Source organism: Pithys albifrons, chromosome 10 (assembly GCF_047495875.1).
Source record: "Pithys albifrons albifrons isolate INPA30051 chromosome 10, PitAlb_v1, whole genome shotgun sequence".
Classification (NCBI taxonomy): Eukaryota; Metazoa; Chordata; class Aves; order Passeriformes; family Thamnophilidae; genus Pithys; species Pithys albifrons.
The window spans coordinates 27,311,066-27,334,006 of NC_092467.1; the positions used below are offsets into that span (position 1 = coordinate 27,311,066).

At 36.6% G+C, this 22,941-nt stretch overlaps 1 protein-coding gene across 1 annotated transcript in view; it reads right to left on the reverse strand.

Annotated features, from left to right (window-relative positions):
• The window catches only part of FAF1 (Fas associated factor 1), a 155,094-nt gene that overhangs the window by 71,673 nt on the left and 60,480 nt on the right, over positions 1-22,941 (reverse strand). Inside the window, exon 8 of the mRNA XM_071565184.1 lies at positions 3,500-3,586. Coding sequence (XP_071421285.1) covers positions 3,500-3,586 — 87 coding nt within the window. The remainder of the gene's footprint in view (positions 1-3,499; positions 3,587-22,941) is intronic.

The window sequence follows — 22,941 nt, forward strand, 5'->3', positions numbered from 1 at the left end:
ATTAAATTCAGCTAAGGAACATCAACCACATCTGCTACAGCTGTCACAGAATGGAAGGTGCTCATGTGCACAAGGGATGATGTAGAACCTCAACATGCCAGAGGCAACATCCACGTCCCACCTGAAACGTGACTGTTCAGCAGCAGAGCTGAATAACTTGTCAGTACAGACCTACGTCTGTCTAAACAAATATCCAATGGCTTATTTATACAGTGAAGAAGTAGAGTTACCTGTCTTGAACTGAGGACACAATGTCTTGTTTTGGGAACAAAGCTTTAGCAGCAGCAGGTGGGGTAAGGGATGTTCCCTGCACAGGATCTGTGTGCAAGGGCACAGCTCCAGCACTGGGCACTTCATCTTCTGCCTTCCTCTCTCTCCCCCTTCCCACCCTCAAACCTCGGCCTAAAACTTCTACATCTTTTTAACACAGAAATATATTCCATTTTGACAAGCTCACAGTCATTTCTTACAAAGAAGCAAAATTTCTCATTGCTGTGCCAAAATGACTTAAACCAGTGAACCAATTAAGAAAAAATCTTTAACTTAAAAACCAAGAACAAAAAGCACAAAAACAACCTTTCTCCTTCTTCTTGTATTGGGTGTTGCTCTGTGCTATCAAAAAATCAACAGAAACCTCACGGACAACAACTCGTTCTACTGAAATAAATCAAAAAAAACCCAGTGACCTCATGGGGCAAAAAGGTTTTAGCTAAAACATGTATGTGTAAAGCTAATATCCAAAAGTCACCTGTACTTATATAAATAAAATCCCAATGTTTCCATGTAAAAACTGTGACTAAAACACTAGCTACAACTGATCCCATTTTTTTCAATGCAGACATATTTGGTAATTTACCAGTGAAAGTCTAGACGTTCAGTCAACACAACAAAATGAAATTGAATACATTTCAGAAATTTTAGCATACTATTCTGGCAAGGTTCTCAGTTTACAAGCTCTGCAATGTTAAGTTTGCTACAAAATTCAAAACAAAAATTGAGAACAAGCTGTAAATTATATCAAATAAAATTATAATTTTTTTTTATTTTCTAGGATAATTTTCAAGACTTCCCTATATCAGTTGATGATATATACACAAAAATAGATAAATTAAGCCTTTGTTTATAGTTTTACATATGTAAACTCATTAAAAATAATTATTTAAAACTCATACATTTACTCTGTTTGCACTTTAATAAGCAGAACAGGCACAATTTGTGGTGTTAAAATTACTCAGGCACAATAAAAGCTAAAAATCTGTCCTTGCCGAATGGTGAAACAAGATTTCCACAGCCCCTGTGTGCCTTGTTTCCCACAATCAAACTGTCACAGCATGAAAACATTCTCCTGCATGGGGAGGTTTTGATACCCATTTCCCTGGTGAAAGTGTGCAAAAGGATGTGAAAGAGTTATTGCCAGTTCATACAGTGTCCCAATTCCATTAGACAGCACAGGCAGAGAACATCTCTTAACTCTGAAGGGAGACGAAGCAACAATGTTTTAAATTACTATTGACTCCACTAAATTTCCCGATAATGTCAGAAGACTGTGGTCTGTCAGGTTCATAAGAGACTCAAGATGATACAGGAATCCAATTATGTGAAGTCTATTTAGTTGTCCTGTTTGCTAAGCCAAAGGTTAACGAGAACTGCACTGAAAAAATCTCCCGTGGTATTACAAAGTATTTCTTATGCAGCATAACATGCAAATGAAAAAGTATTTTAATCAAGTCTTTCCTTAACTCCTTAATTGCAATGGGGCACTTTACTACAATACAGCAAATTAGAAACTCATGACAGAAAAACTGATTTTAAAAATTTGCCACTGAACTCAAGAGATCATCCCTAATTACTAAAGTAATTATTACCCAATATTCTAATTTGCAAAGGAAAAAATGTGCAGATCACAGAACCATAGATAGGCATTGCTAACATTAAATCTTTATAAATAGTCAGCTATAGCCTCTAATTTTGGAGAGAAATTAATTATATTTTTGTTGGCAACACATTCAAATCTGTTTACACAGCTGACAAGTTCCAGCTTCACCAGACTCGCAGGGAGCTCTGGGGGCTCCCTTGCTCCAGAGCAGATGACTCAACATCCACCAGTTTCATTAAAGATGAAAAGGGGAAAAAAATCACCTGCAACAATGTCACTTGTAAAAACAGACTTAAAACAGATCTCTGAGTTTTACATACGTGAGGTATCCTATTCAAAAGAGACAGAGGGGGGGAAATAAGTGAAAACCCAACAGCTGTGGGAAAACAGATTAGGAGTGTTGAGTTTCCAATTCTTTTTGGGCTAATGTAAACTAATAAAACGTTAAAATGGATCCACATTTCAAAGACTGTAATTACCACATGACACCATGCTGTTAGTTCAGATCTTGCATCTATCCACCCAGTTATGCTCTTGAATACACGGACAGAGATTTACCCACCTTTCCCAACTACTGGTTCTGCAAACACTACCCCAGATATATTTTACAACTATATTAGAAATTCAGACAGCCTTTGCTTTTTTTTTTAATTGGCTTAAATCCTTTACCCAAAGCAAAAAAAAACAGTAGCCATATTTAAACAGATATTCTTGCTTTACAAAAAGACAGTAGAAATGGGAAGGAAAGTAATAAACCAAATATAATGGCAGTATTTAGAGAAAGTAAACCACAATTCCATTTTCACTTTGTAGAACATTCAGGTTCAACCTGTAATTTATACTAATTATTTTATAAAATTATAAAAACCTGATTTTTTTTACATTTTTCTTAGATCACAAAATCTACGTACAACATAACTACATAAAATTTCAGCCTCTTTGGCATTTTTGAAGTGGATTTGTTTGTTTCGTTTTTCCCTAAACAAAGGCAGAACTCACTAGCTGGCACTGAGAACACACTACCATAAGAAAATTATCTGAGCCAAACTGAAAGACATGCTGTAAAACACACTGCAGGGACAGGTGTGCAAGGAAGCAAGTCTAATATTCCCGGAATTCTGTAGTTAAGTCCCAGTTCCACAGATTTGTAGGGAATTCACTGTGGATTCTGTCACCAGCAGTGAACCTTCCCTGATTTTAGCAGGAACACCTCCTGCTTTGAAGCCAGGCACAGGCTTAAACATGAACTTGCAGAACTAACATATGCTTGGTAAAATATCTAGATGTGCTGTCAGAGCATACATAAAACCCAGGACTTTTTTCCTGGTTCAGTCACTGCAATAGAATTCTTCCACTTCCAAAATGCTGTGCATCTTTGCCTTAATCTAGAACAAGTCTCCTTGCCTAAAACATGCACTGGATCTGACACAAGGGAATCATTTCCACGTGCTTCAGTAACCCAAATCTTCACTGTCTGTACCTTTCAGGGCAAAGTTCTGAAGTGTGTGTAACACCAAGTGTCTGCATGGGAGACAAGAAAAGGTACTGAGTGATTCCCACTAAAAATGCAAGTCAAATGACCTGTTTGCAGGAAGGACTGAAATGAGACCCAAGGGCACTTACAGAGTCATCTGTGGCAGAAGGTGGCCAACCCTCCCACACCTGGTGACGCACAGGGATGCTGGTCAGGTCATACACATTCCGCTTGACCTGGCAAAAAAATAAAAATTAAAAATTAGAAAAATGAGAATTTGCTGTAACAAGAGGAATACAGGCATACTGCATTGTTTTCAGCATAGCTCCAAGGTTTTTATTTTTCCTAATTATTGTAAAACTGGTTCCTTCAACACTCTTAAGATTCAGGTATGGTCCATGGTTTACACACAACACTGCCAAAAGCAATTGAACAAACTATGATAAAGAAAAAAAACCTTAAAATCCATAAATTACCATTCATAAAGATTCATCATTACTTCAGCATTATAAACATGCAAAATAATTCATAATACAAATTTTCAAAGGAAAAAGTACTTGAACATAATCACAAGAAGTTAAGGGAAGCAGAAGGCAACAAAAAAAATTTCTGATACATATTTTGCTAGTTAATGTATTCAGTTTCACCTGAAAATATTATGGAAAAATCTAATCCAATAAGAAATATAATCAGTTTTGTATAAGTTTCTTAAATAGGATCCAAAAATAAAAATGAGTATATTAAACACAGAAATATGAAACATGCACATTTTCAATTAAGACAACACATTTAAAACATTTATCAACAAAATGCAAATAAACTAAGTTTACATCAACTCTTTTCTCATGCTATTAAAACACAAGTCTCTACCATTAATCATCTCACATGATGGTTGCCAGAAGGAAGGTGGGGGGAAAAAAAGAAAGTTGAAAATTTCATATACAGGAAGAATACTGCAAAATTCATCCCACGAAAACATTAACATGGATAGAAATATCAGGCAAGTTTTATCAGAGGTTTCGTGATAAACAATTATTTGAAACACAAAAGTCTGCATTTCAGTACGTAGGACAGAGAGAGGCATTGTGAATTCTGACTGATGTCTTACACATGAACATAAATGTGAGTATTACACATGTGAATATTGCCCAGCTGGGCCAGAACTGTGAACAATAAAATGCTTACAGGGAGCAATGTCAGCTTTTCACAGAATTACAGAATGGTTTGGGTTGGAAGGGACCTTAAAAATCATCTCATTCCCACCCCCTGTCAGGGCAGGGACACCTTCCATAGACCAGGTTGCTCAAAGACCCATCCAGGTTTGGTTTGGTACATTTTCCATTAAACTGCTACATGAGAATACAAGGCCCCCTTCCCAGGTCTAGACAGATACAAGCAATCATCCAGGAAAAACATTCTCAAAGGGACAAAAGTAAGGTTTGATGCTTTTTCACTAATATTATGCATGACCCTTCACTAGACAAACTACCTGAGTAAATCAGCCTGGTCCCAACTCCAAGAGGACTGCACAGTTCAACTGTAACACACACAAAAACACATTAAACCAAAAGATATTAAGGCAGAGGATAATATTTGACTTAAAGCAAATGACAAGATATGGTAGTTTTGGCTTTATAGTTTCAGCCAGGCCTTAGGTAGGCCCAATTCAGCAGGCCCAGAGGATGTGGCATGGATTAGAAGGTATAGGCATCACCTGGCTTAAGCAACTGAAGAGGGATTTCATGTCATCTGACATCATCAAGAAGTGTCAAGAAGTATAAAAAGAGGGGGAGGTGGAGCTTTTGTCTCTTTTGGTCTTTGCCTCAGACCCGGAGAACGCCCTGCCCTGCCCTGCCGAGATCAGGCCTTGCTGTGGGGTTTGGGTGGCTGGAATCCGTATTATTTGGTTGGGTGACTCGGTAGTTATTGTTGTTAGTCTGGTTTTCTTTTCTCAGATATGTGTATGTGTATGTGTATGTATATGTATTATATCATCTTCTGTTTTTAATTGTCTTTCTTTTACATAAGAAGCTTGCTACTTTGGGTTTGGGGTTTTTTTCCCTCTCCCCCCTTTTCCCTTGGCTGGGGGGTCCCTTTCTCTCTGTGTTGGGCAGTTGGCATTTTGCCAGCTCAGCCCTACACACAAGACCACTCCAAAAACTGTCCTTTGATGCCTTCTTTATATTTTCATTTGTTCACCTGTCAACAGGCAAGAAACAACTATTAATTGTGTTCTAAGTTCTGCTATGAGCATTACCAAAAATTCCATTAAATAAAAAAAAAAATGCTTATTGTATTATAGTTGTCAGCAGCAAAAGATGTGAGCAGGCACCTGGCTTGCAGTTTGGTGCACTTACCCTGAGCTAACAACTTTCTCCTGAACAGAAAAGTATCTTACAAAAAACAGGAAAGCTGAAATTTGTCAAAATTGTAAATACTAACCTAATCCATACAGATAAAGGTTTCATATTAAAGAAATGAATGCAAGATGATTCTAGGCTACCATTCTCAGGAAGGTGATACAATAAAAAAAAGACATTTCATATTATTTGATCCTACTTATTAATCAGCACTTGCCGTAGGTTCAGCACTGAAGCACAGCTGAGGTTTGACTCCACTGCAATATGAACATAAGGAATGTACACATGTTTCCTTAAAATTTGTCTTTTTCTTTAGTACAGGATGTATATGAGACATCTGGCAGCACATATTCATCTAAAAATGTGTTTGCACAATGAAATAGCACCAAAACTTTCTCTGGGATGTCTTCAGAAAGAAACGCTCCACAGACTCTTCCTTTCAAATTTTGCACACCAATAAATGGATGCAAAATATTGTGCAGACATTCAGTAGTGAAGTAATTGTTCTAATCATTGTGAAGATCCTCAGGAGAGTGAGGGACAAGGCAGAGATTTCCACACATACTCACAAATGTTGATTTGGGTAATATTCTTCAAAAGACTCTTCATTGCCACAGCTGCAAGTTTGCCAACAAATACACAGGACTGAGAACATTCAGGGCATATGGAGATCAAACGCAAAGTACAGAGCTCCCACTGTATTTTCAGACCTTCCATTCAATTCCTGCTGCTCATTCTCACTACTTTTAGTAGCTGAAGTATTTCATACTAATAAAGCACCCCTTAGTAAAAACTGTGAAGAACTGCCTCACATTTCTGGATAGATTTAATATATAGACTATGCAGATAATAATTGCAATACTATCAACTTAAAGCTTTATTAATATAAATATTCTGCACAAATAAATGGAAAAGAAGTGCTTCAGTTTATCATCTAAGAGTAAGATGCAATACCTTGAAGACTTGAGTCTATATCTCACTAAAGGATGAAAGATCTCAGGGTGCCTGGACATTTCAGTCTCCTAACATATTATTTGGGATGGATTTTCAGCTCAACTTTACACTCACTGTATGTTTTAGAATCGTGAAGGTATCTGTTTTTTCTAAAACTGGTAAATTGATAACATGGTAACCTTTATGTTAATATTGGTTTTGTTCAGGAGATTTCACAGAGAAACTGACCTGGTAGCTATGCTTTAATTAAAAAAATTACAACTGTATTTTAATCAAAAAAATTTAAAAGTAGACTTTGTTTTAGTTCTTCATCTTAGTGCCCCCGACAGCTTAGTATGAAGGTAAAGAGATGTGACTCTGTACTGACTCCCCAACAGCCTGTGGAATGAAACAATCCTGACCTGTGATCACAAGAATGAGTTCTTGCTGGTTTAGTTTTCTTGCCTTAAAAACCAGGATGAACTGTCCCTGTGAGACATTTATTGTAAAGTTACACACCAGAAAGTCTTACTAATATTATTTTCACAATATAAAACCTAAAAGGAGCTATTTTTAAACAACAAGTGAAACTTATTTACAGAAACCTGGGATCAACAGGACTACATAATACTGTTTTCAAAAAGCCTTCAGAAGTAAAAATAAATAACTCGGAAGTCACATTCCTCGAATTCCCTTTTAATTCCAAAGCACAACAGAAAGGCATTATGAAAAAAACAGTATTTCCCTTCTTTCATTAACTCATCTGTAACTGCACTGAATTCAATAACATTCCTCTGCTATTCTAAGCTTGAAAGGCATGCTCGGGGTAAAGTGTTATGTTGGTATAAAGCACAATGCCAGACTGATGTGCTGGACAAAAGTGATCAAAGTTGAAGTAATTTTAGCCAAGGCACAAGTATTCTGCTGCATTATTCGACCAGAATGACATCTGTTGAGCAACTCGTCGCAGAATAAACCAGTTGTTACAGACAGGCCTGCCTGGGTAGGGGACCATGTAAAACTGATTAGAGTCATGTTTGATTAAACAAACTGCTTGAGTTAAGATCATAACTGGATTTGGAATTCATGCCAAAGCAGTCCTCTTCCAAACAACAAGCCACAATCAATTATTTAAGATAAAATAAACTTGCTTTTAAATAACTATTTAATTTTAGGTTTGTTTGGTAATTAGAGCACCATTACAAAAGCAGACGTTAAATGTTTCAGAGATTATTTACCAGCTGAGTAAAGAAGACTCCTTTTCTTCATTAACTGACTTAATTTCAATTCAAAGTTAAAAACTCCATCAGGAGGAAAAAGTTTTAAAGTTTCATAAAGCAGAACCGTAAACTGCTCCTTCACTGGGGTAATGAAATAAAAAATCTACAGCCACACTCTTCATGCAACTGAAAAAAGTTAGCACAGTAAATGGACAAAGTCTGTGCTAAGGCTTTTACTTCTAAATTCACTTGGAATTGATAGAAGACTGAAATCTTTATAAATTCATGGAAAGTAAACTCTTAAGTTGTAGTGCTGTCCACCGAGTGACATTTATTGGCAAACTTTTTGGTCCCCCACCTTTGATCAGTTTGAAATACGAATTGGTGGCATTGTCTTTGTGCAGCCCAGAACTTCTTTTCATGATGTTCAGATGCCATGGTGACTGGCACATTACTATGGCAGCCACCCTTCAGATTATCATCTCCAGAATATAGGAGATCATTTAAAAACAAATTAAAGGCACATCTATTTGGTTTCACAACTCAGCTGTGAACAGTATCAATACAACTATTTAAACAAAAAAAAATACCCCATATATTTCAGCTGCAGTTTTCCTTGGAAAATTCTGTCTAAGTCCTGCAGAATGCCCTGCCTTGCAGTGTACAATGATGCTGGAAACCACAGGAAATTTTACCTTCAGGTCAATTTCAGTGGTGCTAGAAGGGAGTTAAAATATTAAACAAGTTTTAAAATATTTAAGAAAAAATGTATGTCAAAGTAGCCAACACAGAGAAAACTTCCCAGGTATAGGCAAAGTATTACTTTCTCCTCTTTCACTATTCCTTTAAGCAAAGGATCATGGTGCTTTAAAGGTAAGGTTAAACACAAAAGATACACTTTGCTTGTAGAGATGAAGTTAATCTAACATTCAAAGTCCTGCAAAATGCATCACAAGGCAAAAAGTCTGTACCAGGTAATGTGACAACGACAACCTTCTGGTGATTTCACTTAGCAGCAATAAGCAACTGTTTTCTTATCTCTGAATTAGAAAAATCTGAAATCTACTATGAAAAAATAAATCTAACACTTACTAAATAATTGAAAAAAATAAATTTATGCTGAATCAGCAAAGAACTGTCATGCCTGAATCTGTATCTTTGAATCACAACAAATCACAACAAAGTTTAACAGTACTTTCCCTCAGGCTGTTTTCTGCTTATGCAGGTACAAAGTTAATTGAAATAATGTAGATAATGAACTTTTGTTAGTCTTATTATTAAATATAATTTATGCAAAGCTGCAAATTGGCTGAGATGCTAAAGACTGTTCCAGGCACATAGGCAGCATGAAAGACAGTGCAAAAATGAGTGCATGAAAGGCAGACAAAAGGAGCAATAAAGTCAGAGGACTGTGAGGAATGTGGAATGTGAGTTGGGGGACGCAGGGCAGTGAGATCAGCTGCCGACAGCCCAGGGCTTCACAGGGCATGGATGGCACAGCCAGAGCCTTGACTTTGACACTGTGACAGAGAAGAGGCAAAGGAACCCAAATTTTTAGGGACAGTAACGATACTAATGGGGCAGTTACAGGAAGAAGTGCAAAGGAAGCAGAGCATTTTGGTGAAGAAAGATGGAAAGAAAGGAGGCAAACCCAGCTAAAGTGAGAGGCTTCAAGATTATAGAGGAAAGCCTTTAACATCTGGGCCAGGCAAAATTCCACCAACAGACAGCAAAGGGCATTGGGAATGTGGCAGAAACACATGGGAAGCAGGGATGGAATCTGCCAACTTTCTAAGCACAGAGATGCAGCAAAGGCGAATTTGAAAGGCAGAGATGTTATCAACAGCAATGAACAAACAGGTCGGATAAAAGCATAATTTCAGTTAACTATGGACTAACAAGCATTATTAAAAACACAGAGATGTAAAACTAGAAAGATTTTCTGAATCAGCATCTCTGCCACAACCTATTGTAATACATTTGGTGCATAGTAATAGAAAAATGCAAGACACAAAGTGAAGAAGTTAGGAGAGAAAATGACAAACCAAAGGAACTGATCCATATTTAAAATGTTCTCACAGTAGAGAAAATGCATTTTGTGTTTTATCAGGAAAAGTATATAAAGAAGCCATGGAAAAGCTGATTTTCTTAACTTTAAAACGTGAGATGTGCAGTAATTTTTAGCCAACAACCCACAGGTAGGATATATTCATATACAGTAATGTAATGTACTCTATGAACCACCACTAACATCAGCACCCAAACCAGCACTCCCAGGGCACTTTACCCAAGACTCATTTAAGGGAAATGGTCTAAGTCCACTCAAGTCACAATTTTATCTGTGTTCCTGTATTTCCAATATGTATTATTAAAAACTGTAGTAAAAAATAAAAAGTGGAGGTTGCTTAAATAATAAAAATTTAATTTTAGTGTAGGTTTTACTTTAGAAATAATAATGCAGTTTTAAATACACAAATGATATTGTGCCTCTCCTTCAGCAGCTGACTGAAGTTTAAATTACTGCTTTCAATTAGTGAATTAAGATGTCATAATTGGGCTGTTTTTAAATAACAGCATCTGCTTCTCACGAATTTTACACCACCAAAACTCTCTAAGGAAGACTCACTATGCTATTTACATTTTCACATACTCAATTCACTCTGTTGTAATCTAAAGGAAAAAAATACACTTCCAAAGTCAATATTTAAAATCTATATATGGAATGCAAAAAAAACTCCCACCTGCCCATGCCTATCAGGCAAAAGTCAGTTGTGATCAGCACTTCTATGAAATGCAGAAGAGCTCAATTGTGTTTTACTACAATACATTATCTAAATAATTTTTTATTTTATAGCTCTTCCTTTCAATTACTATTCTTGCTTTTAATATCTCTAAAAATATTCTGGTCTTTATTTATGAAGTTTCCCCCTTTAGCAGACTAAAGCTTTGACCCCTTGTTTCTTGTTTAAGAATCTGAAAGATTAAGTGGCTGGATAAATAAATGCAAAGTTAATGTATTACTTTGCTGTTATGTATTTTAAAATGGTGGTGAAAGGAAAAATTTCAGGAGAACAAATCCATAGGCAGACAATCACTTTAACAGAGAGATGATTCACCACAATAATTTAGTAAAAAGCAGCTCATTTAGGAAAATAAGGTACTAAATATGAGGAACCAGCACCACTTCCAGAAGGCATATGGTTTCTTTACTCCCCAACTAAACACTTACAGCCTCTTTCCTGGAGATTTGCATCCATCACAGTGAGCCATCAAACAAAACCCAAAATTATCACTAATTTCATTTCACTTCTGTAAATCCTTGAGGACTACAGTTAGTCTGAATTACTTATGTGAAATACAACTGGAAAACTTTAAATGTTCTAAATTCAGAAAATAAGACTGATTTTTTCCTAAGTTAGTTGGCTGTTCTATCCTCCTGCAGCTGAGACACCACCTACTCCTTGTACAGCCTCATTGAGCAACTTTATTTCTGAGCTGTAACACTTCATCAAATAACTCAGGAATTTTTCTCAAATAGAAGTTGTTATCAGAAGCTCATCCAGTTTGGGAATCACCAGATTACTTAAAAATTCATTAAATGTAATGACATTTAGGAGTAATTATATTTTGCAAATGCTTGCAAAGAAGCATTTGGCAGTTTCCTTTTAGCAACAGAAATAACACTGAATAAATTAATTTCATAGATTTCACAATTATTCATACTTTATTAGCCTCTACTTCATTTGTTAGACCTATCTTAAACCTCTTTTAAACCAACCCTCTTGGATGTCACGTGACCTTTAAATGGATCTGTGCTAAGGGCATATCTTAACACTACAACCCACAATAAAATGGTTCATTGGATAATAATAGCATTTTTTGTGGTTAAAACCTGCAAAGTCTGAAACAGAAAATAAAAGCAAGGCTACAACTGAACTTTACTGAAACTTTTGACATGTGTACTTCTACTATATCATGCATTTTACATGCATATATATATATATACACACCTCCAATATAATCTGAACAGGTGGATGTTCCAGGCACATGTTCCAAACATGAAATGTTCCCTCCAAACATGACACGTTCCCTCAAATATTTAGCAAGATATTTTCCCAGCCTCAGCCTCCTGTCCAGACAAGCTCTGAGAATTAATCTGAGCCCTCTTCAAACTACCAGATACTACTTTTTGCACTACTGTGGATCAGCCTTTTCCTGGGCTGCAGTAGGTGGCAAATGTCAAGTATATTCACTATATAATATTATTCACTGTATTCAAATTCTATATACAACTGTCTTGAAAGTATTAGTTTTATTCTCAATGTCTCAGTTTTCTGATAGCATACATGTATATTTTAATTCTGTGAAATAAAGAAATCTCTTTACTGATCTCCACCTTTAAATCCCTAAAACTGGCTATCCTTCCAGAACAGCATTATTGCTAAATGCAAGTTACAATCTTCTGAACTTGATGCCAAAGTTGCTGGTTGCTGCTATATGGCCTGCACTGTGCAAAGGTTCAGCCCACATAATTATTATTATTCATTGCTTGTAGTGCCTAGGAGACCTAATTGTGATAATCCCCTCTGAACTTAAAACTGCATGACCCTTTGAATTTTTTAACAGAAGGTTAAAAGAAGAAACAAATTCCTATAGAAGAAGAAGGGAAAACACATTCTTAAGAAAGTGAGGCAAGAGAAACGAGTATTTTTTAAAAAAGGGGGAAAAAACCAACCCACAGGAAAAAAATCATTTTAGCAGCACACAAGTGTGAGGTCGAAATGGGGTATGAAAGAATTAGTGTGAGCTGGCTGTGACATTAGAGATTGAAAGGAAGATGTGATTAGGGTTAAAGGAGATCAAACAACAAAGACTTACTGCCAAAACAATTTTATGAATTTATTTGAAAATGCCTTAAAGACTTTTACTAACAAAATAAAACCAATGATAATACTTTGCTTATTTGCTTGTTTTACACACCATGCACTGACACAGGAAAGACACATTCTCAAGTCCTGGCTTGTGATTCCCTTCAGTAGGAATGGTCATTAGAGAAAATATACTTATTAGTAACCTAAATGCCAAAACACTGCTCTGGGGAAACTTCCTGACTGACCTCTCTGCACGTTATGAAAAACAACAGGCAACTGCTACTCAGTCAGCTCTTCCCAGGTAACTATCAACAGGCAAGTACTCTTTTGTTAAAACATTCAGATGCAATATGAAGGGTAAATACAGTTTCTAATATTTTTATTCCCAAGGTCCCAATTCTGGCTGATTTTACATCCTGAAATGTAAATAAATTGCCAAATATCTGGTATCTTGTTCCTATTAAAAATTAACATTGTAGGACCCTTTAAACATAGTGGGACAACCTTGGAGGCCAACACTCATGTAAGATCCTGCATCTGGCAGGAAGAATGAGACCTTAGTTTCACTATAGAAAATGTTACTTTGAATTACCACCTTCCAGAAGATTTCAAAGTGCTTCACAAAGCATAATAGAAACATTCCGTGAAGTCCAGGGGGTTATTTTGGACTCTGCTGCAGCACAGAGCGGTAACAGAGCTAAAGTTGGACAGATAAACCAAAGAATCTGAATTCAGATACCTCTGGAAATTAGCAATGAAAGACTGATATGCAAAACATCAAATTAGAAAAGCACTAAAATTAGAACTATTAAGATCAGTTCTATGATCTCTGGAGGTAAAAAAAAACCACAAGGAACCACCAGTTGAAATAGTTGGTCTACGAAGTCCTCAGCAGAGGATTGCACCAGGGTAACAGTTTGTGTCTGGGTTAACCTCAGGAAAGATCATCAGGAGTCAAGGGAACAAGTCACTTCATATGAATTCCATACTTAGCAGACTTAATGGATGGTTCTAATAAATAAACTCAGAGATTAAATCAGCAACGTGAAGGAAAACCTACCTTGACACTTACTGATCATGAAGTTAAGTACATGACTGAGAGTTTGATCCAAGCCATTTAAAAGTACTTTGAAAACACAATTTAAACTACTAAATACACATTCTGTCCATCCTGACATCCCTCAGACTTACCAGAAGCTCCTGTCACTAGTGGAGAATGGTAAAACAGGAACTAAGGCTGGGAAGGAAGAAATAATGTACATGGCAGTTGCACAGGTGTGGTCCCACCTTGTCCTACTCACTGGTGCACACACTCAGACTGCTGCATAAATCAGTGTAATTTTGCAGCTCCTGTCTTACAATCTGTTACACTTCCTCTGTCAGAAATTGCTCTTCAGCAATTCACTTTCCTGTATCTTGTATTGGCTCTGTCATTTCCTTTCTAAGGAACTAGTTGTCTTAAGTTATAGCAGAGTGACTGTTGTGGATATAGTCATGCTCCTGCTCATGAGGACATCAAAGATTATTTCTAGAGTCTAAATTATCACTGAAAGGGAAAGAGAGACTCATTGTGAATCCTGCAGTGGAAAAGAGATTTGTTACATTTCCATGGCTCTCATGTCTGAACAAAAGAAAATTTTAGGCAACTTCAATAAATAGAGTCAAACACCCTCATCTTCATTTAAAAAGTAACAGGTTTGCAACAGCTCAAGAACAATAAATACATACACTGGTCTTTCAGCACTTCCCCACTTGCAATTCTCAAGAGTTTCAAAAGTAATCACTCATATCTAATAAGGAGAAGGATGGAAATTAAATGTCCAATCCTCACTGCATTCAATCACAGTAAAGAGCACCATTTGTATTCACACTGGGGAAAGGGAAAAAGCCCAACCAAAACAAACCAACCTTCCTCCCCTTAAGTTTCTTTCCCCTCTCCCAATGAGAGACTAAATCCTATCACCTCCCCCAAACCTCAGGTTATGATTCCAGGAAACATGCTCCTTAACACATTTCACTGACTACCAGTGTCTTCTTCTACTTCTACCCAAACATGTTTCAGAAAAAAACCTGATCCAGTTTCAGTCTTAGAAAATGTATAAACCACATGTGCTTCAGAGCAAGCCTTATTTTAAAGTGATAAACCTAACAATTTTGGCCTAAGAAACAGAACATCACAAAATCATTGTTTTGTCATGTGTTTTTACCTTCTCAAGACAATAAAATACACTTTCGTGAAAGAGCATATTTTGGTGCTACTAGAGACAACATAAAATCTATTCCATTTTTTGTAAATGGTCAATAATTGGAAAATCTTTGCAAATTTAGATGATATATGAAAAATTAGCTCAGTCGAGGAATTTAGTGAAGCGAAGTACCACAGTCATGCAGAGAGTTGGGCAGTACTTTCACATAACAAAGTCCTCAATACCTGGAACTTCAATGTTCTAATTCTCTCTTCCCACCACTTTCACACTTAAGGGTCACAGCAAACCTGCTGCTCAGTGAAGAGAGATGGGAACACTCCTCTGCAGCCCTTTCAGTCCTCGGGCCATCTGAACAGGAAGATGAGCCGCAGATATAAAAGGTCATAGGCATTACATTAACTACCCACAGCAAAAATTATGTGCAAAGTCCATTTCCTCTGCCTTGCTGGTATCACCACACACAGAAAAGACTCTGGGTCATCCACAAACCCAGCAATAACTCAGCCTGGTTCACCTGGGTTGTTGGTACCAGGTGGTTGGCAGGATCTTACATGTGACAACTCTGTAGGATCTCTAAAGTAAACTGTGATATCTGTCACTGGAAGTATGAATTTAATGAATTATTTGATGTGGTTGACTTTGAATAGGTAATCTATTTATGTTATTCTGAATTCAAGTTAAAATAAACTATAAAAACAGGTTTATTGAGCTGTCAGTCAACTTTCTACTAACAAAAACATTTCTTGGTACTTCCTCCATTTCATTTTCATGTCTAGCAAATCAACACTTCTTTGGGGGGTTACAATAATCAGAAATAATCTGAAATCCATTTCTGCTTTAACCAAGTAATGGCTGTTAGTTTCACAATGGAAAAGAAAATTACACAGACAAATCTTCACAGTGTGTTTTAAGAACATCAACTTACACACATCAATCACAAATATAGTTACCGATATTGCTACATTTAAGATATATGCATGTAAGGTGCCTAATTACATTATTAACAAGCAGCTCTCCTATATACATATCCATTTTTAAAAAGAGAATTCCATCTATTTAACAATTCACTAACAAAGCTATTTCTTAGCTCATCCCTGCCATAACCTGCTCTATTCAGAAACATATGGGAAAAGACATTAAATAACCAGTGAAAACCATGGACTTCTGGTATTAGTGCTACACATTGCATACCCCTATTCATTATTCCACCTCCCTTGTTTAATCTATCATTAAGACTCAGTGACCCTACACTAAATTTAAAGCAGATCCTTCCTTCCTCCCATGCCTAAATTCACATACTTTTCTAGCTGGGGATGCCCTCAAGTATTAGCCACTCTACAGGGTTTCTCTAATCTCACCTCTGAACTATGTTGTGCTATAGAAGCAAGAAATTGCTGGTTAACATCTTTAACTATGGAATCTTCCACCCAAAATAACACCCCTCCTTCACTTAATAAGATAGAGAAAAATCTTTCATGTTGAACATATTTCATATATTCAAAAATTACATATTATATTATTTTAAAGCACTGCTTCCCTGTACTTGTGTCCCAAACACAATTTCTTTGGAAACAATTTCAAAGCTTTCAGAAGTTTACTGTTATATCTTAGAAGATCTAGATCTTTATTTACACTCAAAGTCAATATGAAACAAATTTTCTAATAAATAGATTTCAAATTGCTCTAATAAACAAATTTTTAACAACTCAAGAAAACAAGAAGATGACCCCAAAAAAATCACATTTGACTTGCTTTTGTTTTTTACTGTAGGAACTAAGAATATATAAAAATACTAAGACATCTACCTCTTTCACTTCTTTTTACTGACACAGTTTGCAGCTTAACAGTAATGGCAGTGTAGGTGAAAATAAATTAAAGAGTTTCCTGAAGGAGAGCCAAGAATCATGATTCTTACCATCTGTACATATTTGTCAACTATATCCCTGTCCTCCTCTTCCACAATAAGGTGAAAACTGATCTGCACCGGTATTTTAAAAAGTTAAAGACACAGCAAACTGAGTGAAGCAGAGATAAAATTCTACTGAGTTAACAAAATGAATCAGGCAAAGGTGCATCTGAATATAGATTTTTATCTCTACCCAAAGAAGCCATATAAATTTGTGTTGGTTTCAGGGATAACACTATTTTTAGAATATTTAAATATGCTTAAAAGTATTTTTTCAAAAACTAGAATAAAGTTGAAAAGAGCAACTGCAACCTGAAGGAAAATCTCAGTCTGCATTGTGTCTGGCTCTTATTTCTTTAAGTCTTTCCCTAAACAAGTCAGTACTTGACCAAGTGGACATGAGTCATAGGTACTTGCAGAATATAAAAAGATGATGAGGAAAGCAAATCAGTAAAGTTCAAGTTGTCAAGTTATCAGATAACAGAAAAATATTAGAAACGGTTAAAATAAACACACTAAGCCAAGAGCAACCCTGGAAAACCTGAAGTCCAAGTTCCACACAGGTGCAAACACAGGAGGGTGAAGGGAAAGTGTTACTGGGGAATGAAAATAAACAGTAACTGTGAACGCTGCAGATCTGGTATGTAGAATTTGGAGACAAAAATTACCTGGAAGCCTCTCCAATGAGGAAGTTTTCTTTACCAACAGCAACTCCTCTCTGAAGAGAAGTGCTGCTGAGGCCCCAGTTGTGTAACCTGTGGCTGGAGCCCTCCTGAGCTAACCTGGCTGGCAGAACTACACTGCTTAAATTAAAAATGTAAGTAGTCTAGAGTATCAAAATCACATTGAGAACAGCAAAACTTCAAAAGAAAACTACATTATCTTGTTCCAGTAAGAGCAGTGCACAACTGAGTCTCTCAGTGCAACGCAAGTTTATTTGCTGTACCAAAAACAGTGGCCAACATTTGGATTGTCTGTCTTGAGTAATCCAGAAACACACACTGCTGAAACCACAAAGCTGTTCCATGATGGAGGAACAGACAATTAACTGCAATTTCATTATTAGTGTCTGACCAAAACACTACAGGGAGTTACCTCTTCTGCAGGTTCCAGCTTATCATTCACACACTGCAGAACCACAACAGAAAACTTAATGATCCCCTCCGGAAAATGAGTTAATATGAAGCTATTCTGATCATTTTCACTATTTCATTGTGCAAACCTGTTCTCTCACAGAAACAGAAAGGTTTGAATAAGGGTTAACTTAACTGAACATATATATTATTGTCTTTGTGCTTTACAGTCTTAGCTTGACATGCAAGTCTATAAGGTTAAATATGCATTAAACACTATTCCATTTAACAAAACAATTACATTACAGATTATTGAATCTCAGCTACTCATTTCCCCCAAAACACCTCCAATACTGCACAGAATTAACACAGTCCCCATCAGAATCCCTTTATCTAAAATAAACCCAATAAAACTAGAAACTATGTATTACAAACCAGTACTCTCAGATAACAAATATTAAGATCAGGAAAGATCTATTCAGCTCAAATTAACACATTTCTATAAATCAAAGCAAAATTCATCCTCACTTTCATTCCTCTTACAGAACTATCACCTTAATAGCCAATAAAAAGAAAGACCTAATGAGGTATTTCAGTATCTCCCAAAGGAATATTTTCAGCCCTTTTTTTTTTTTAAGTGCTTGAAAGAAGAGTAATGAATTGCTCACACAGCCTCTTTTATTATCCTGTTATAACAACAAGACAGTTACATCAAGTCTTTATTTTTCACATACTTCAAGATATTTTTTGTCACTGCAACAATGGCAAAGGAAACCTCTGACCTGAAAGGACAGTTATTTGACAACAACAGAGAAGTGTTGCTTTGAGCAGCAAACTTCTTTGTTTCTACCAGTGGCTATTGGGGTGAGATGACAAAGATTCATTGGGGAGCTAAGGGATATTCCAGAGCTCTGCACTCCAATATCCAGAAAACAATCTAATATCCCTTGGAAATAAGTTTCCACGAGAGACAAGGATATAGACTTCTACCAAAAACCAGATCATTCACCTGTATCTTGTTGAGTATCCAGGATTGCTTCTACCTATTAGGATGAACATCCACGCCTGGAAAAACAGTTCTTGGGCAGAAAAGGAGCTACAGTGTACATACAGACAGGAATCTGACCTGACCTCAAGAAGCAAAACCAGCTCAGTAACATAAAAACTCTCCACATGACTGCAAAAATAAAGGCCCTTGAACACCCTGTTTTAAAGATAAGTATCTTCATCTTGTGTTCAGTGTGGATATTTGGAATAGTTCTGTAAAATCCTCTTCCCTTGAAATAAGAGGCCATTACTAAAGCCCAATGGATTAGAAGATCCAGAAAAGGCTTGCCTGTAGATGTCTTATGAAAACGGATTCCTGAAAAGCAGCAGGAAAAAACATTGCAGGGATGGCAGAAAGCCAACAAAAAGCAAAGGGCTGCTGACTGTGGTGTCACAGTGACAGGCACTTCAAACTGTAATCCCAGACCAGGAGAAACGTGTGTGATCTATGGAGAAAATGGACAGATCAGATTGGAAGGCAACTAGGTCACTCCTTTCCAAAATCTTCAAAACTTTTTGGAAAGTAAAGATTGAGATACCAGCTATTTGATCTAAGTTCACCTAGGGTGGCTTTGCCAGTGATGATAACCTCAGACTCTATGGTGATTTGTAAGGAAGCCATGGGAGCAGGAAGTCATTTAAAGGCATCTGCTTCACATCTTTGACCTTGCTGCAGACTCTGAAAGCACAGAATCAATCTGTGCTTGAAGAAAAATCCTCAGTTACCGAAATTCAAAAGTTCAGTTGCGTAAGTGGCAAAAAAAGATCCTGTTTCTAGACTTTGGTATACAGGTAGTGTCAGAAAAACAAGGAGTTTCTGCTCATATCACCACCCCTTCAAAAGTGATATTCCAGGTCTGATGCTTGGAAATAGGTCACTAAAGATTAGAATCTGGAATGGAGATTTTGAGGATGTGCTAATGTTACATTACCTTAAAAATACTTCAGATGCACATCAGACATTAGCCTTGGGAAAGATGTAAATTAACCTGTAGGAAAGCTCCAGTACCATCCAAATGAGCCAGATGAACAGTGGAAATTACAACCTTATACATTTTTGTTTTCAGTATCTGTCTCTGATTTAGAAGATCTTAAGGCATTTTTACTGTGCAAGGATAGAGAAGGATAGAAAAGCACATTTCAGAATGAAAACTGTGTAGAAATACTTGCAAATTAAACGCCTCTTTTTACTTTCATCAGAGCTTTCCTTTTAAAAAGGAAATTAATAAAGCTTCACAAGAGTAAACCATGTGCAGTTTGTTCTTCCTGCACCAGCATCGGTGCCAATTAAATTCTGAACCCTAAATCTTTATTGTTTCCTATTAGCTGCTAACCAGAAGGAGCCCTGTGATTTCCTGAGATCCCAGGCTGAGACTTGCTGTAGCAGCAGTTAGAAAAAATGTTCTTGTTGTGACTTGTCTGCTGGGTAAACTTGACATCCAAGCTACATGGTGGAAAATAAATACATAATACCAAGTTGTTAATTTTACAGAAACACTTAACTCTTGTGACCACAATTAACACTCAGAGAGGAAAAAAAAAGCCTTTGACAGGTCTGCCTGGCTCCTGCTCCTGCACTGCTTCCCAGGCTCCCTTTGCAAGGGGTGGCTCTGTCCCTGGAGGAGCCGGGCTGCTCCTGACCCGGGGCTGCCCTCAGAGCAGCACATGGGCAGGACAAGGGGAGCAGGGGGACAGCGAGGTAAATACGCTGCAAAATGACCTTGGCTCCCAGCGAGGATCCAAAACACAGCCCAAGAGCAAGTGGCTGCTGAGAACAGCTCGTTCCTCTCCTCCCTCTCCCTCACATCTATTCTAGATGTCCTGTTAACCACACTGTATCAAAAACAGCATGGCCAACTTTCTAGCAATCTCTAATACTGCACTTGAATTGCCAGTCAAAGAACGAGTGCAAAAGTGATTTTATTACCTTATTCCGACTGCACTACAGTAAGCTGGCCATGATTCACAAATGGGAGAGAGTAAAAGAATGCAAGAAATTGAGAAAGAACTTTCGAAGTCTGAGAAGCAATTTTTTTGTCTATGGAACCATCCAAAGCCAAAAGATTCCTTTTGGCTGAAGAAGAAAGTTCTCATGGAAAGAAATCCAGGAGGGGACACTAAAACCTTGAAGATTATGCCACTTTGTAAAAATTTACTCATAATAAAGGTAATAACTTGCCATATGAAATGAAGAGAGACTGTGAAATGTCCTCAAATCAAAATCCTGTTTATACACTTGGGCATGTGCCACTTCAGGCAGAAAACATTAAGTCCATTACACTGTGATGTCAGGAGCATTGACAGCTGCTGTGTGTTTAGCTAAATCAGATTAAAAGTACACCTTTATTTTAAAGCTACATAGTGGTTTTGCACAGAGTAGTTCCAAGCTGTAAACTTCTACTAAAGTGGTGTCCTATTCTGTGCTTCTCATCACTACAACTCAAAAACATTAATAAAGGTGACAGAGAAGTTTTAAAATAGTCTGAGTCTGAAGAACAATATGGCAACCTCAAAAAATGCCAGCTAACTACTGCCCAAACCCAAATGGGTTCAAGGATATTAATGTCTATCAAACATTAATAATTAATAAATCCCCTTTAAATCAATATATTTGGGGCACTAACTCAAAATTATTAAAGAAGCAGATAACATTCAGAATTAAAATGCAGAGCACATAATATGTAAACATCAAACACAAAATATTCTTAATTGTTATATACTTCCCATGTATTTGCACTACACACATATTTCAAACGCAAATATTAATTTGGAGAGAAATACCTACTGTATATGCACACACTGAAACAGTTTGCTCAGCTATACTGCATCAGTGGTTATTTGACAAGTTGTAGCATCACAAACTGCTCATTTACATATTCTGCTGTTCTGTCTGGTTTTTCCTTGAGAATAAATTAATAAAACAACTGTTTTAGAGAGCCATAGTAACAGCTCCTCCTCTGAACCACAAGGATACTCATAGTTATGCAAATTCAGTGTATAAAACACACACCGACAAAAGGACACCAAAAATGTAAAAATACTTCCTTTCTAGGAAGGTGTGATACTTTTTAACTGTGAAAGTTAACATCAACAATAATAATCTAGTTGATAGAAAAAATTGCCATTTGACATTCATATAATCATCAGTGAAACCTCAGTTTTTCAAATGTTAATATGCAAGCATTGCACTGACACACTTGAACAGTTTTCAAGTATAATTCAACATATTTAAGCCCTCTGTATTGCAGAAAATAAGTGTAAAAAGCACAACAATTCAAAAGTTTCTGATTTACAGTATTTTTCTGTATGGTACTATAAGGAGAAAATGGCATTTAGAAAAGTTAGGCCAGATATTAATATTTCATTTAAACAAGCAGCAATGAAGACATTCTTAAATTTTTTTCATTAAAACCTGCCAGAGTCAACAAACCAGAAGATAAAAAGCAGAAATGAGAAAGCAGTGCCAAGGAAGACATGTGTGGGGACTAACAGAAAATTAAGGAAACAGAAGAAAATAAATCTTAAAAAGAAGATTAAAAAAAAAAAAAGAAAAAGACACTATTTACTAAGCAAGCAAAATGACCTAGAGAGTTAAAAATACAGACGGGTGACCATCAGATTTTGTAAGTCAAATCTGAGTGATCAGAGATCTGACCTATAAACTGACATAAGGCAAAAGACACAAAATGAGAACTGAAATTGGATTTTCAGTTCTCTTCTGAGACCAATGTCTTGAGATGACAGAGGCTTATTTCAGACTCTGCTAAAACTATCCTCTACTTCAAACAGTTTGCACTCATGTTTCAGAAAACATTTCATCTCCAAGTTTTATTGTTCCTCACTTTAAATTGATCTTAATAAAAAAAAAGAAATTGAAAGAAACACCATGCTCACATACAGTCCTCTAAGGGAAAGTTGTTCCTTTTTGGGGATTCAAAAAGCTTGTTTTACTGCTCGTAGTGATTCTTTGCATG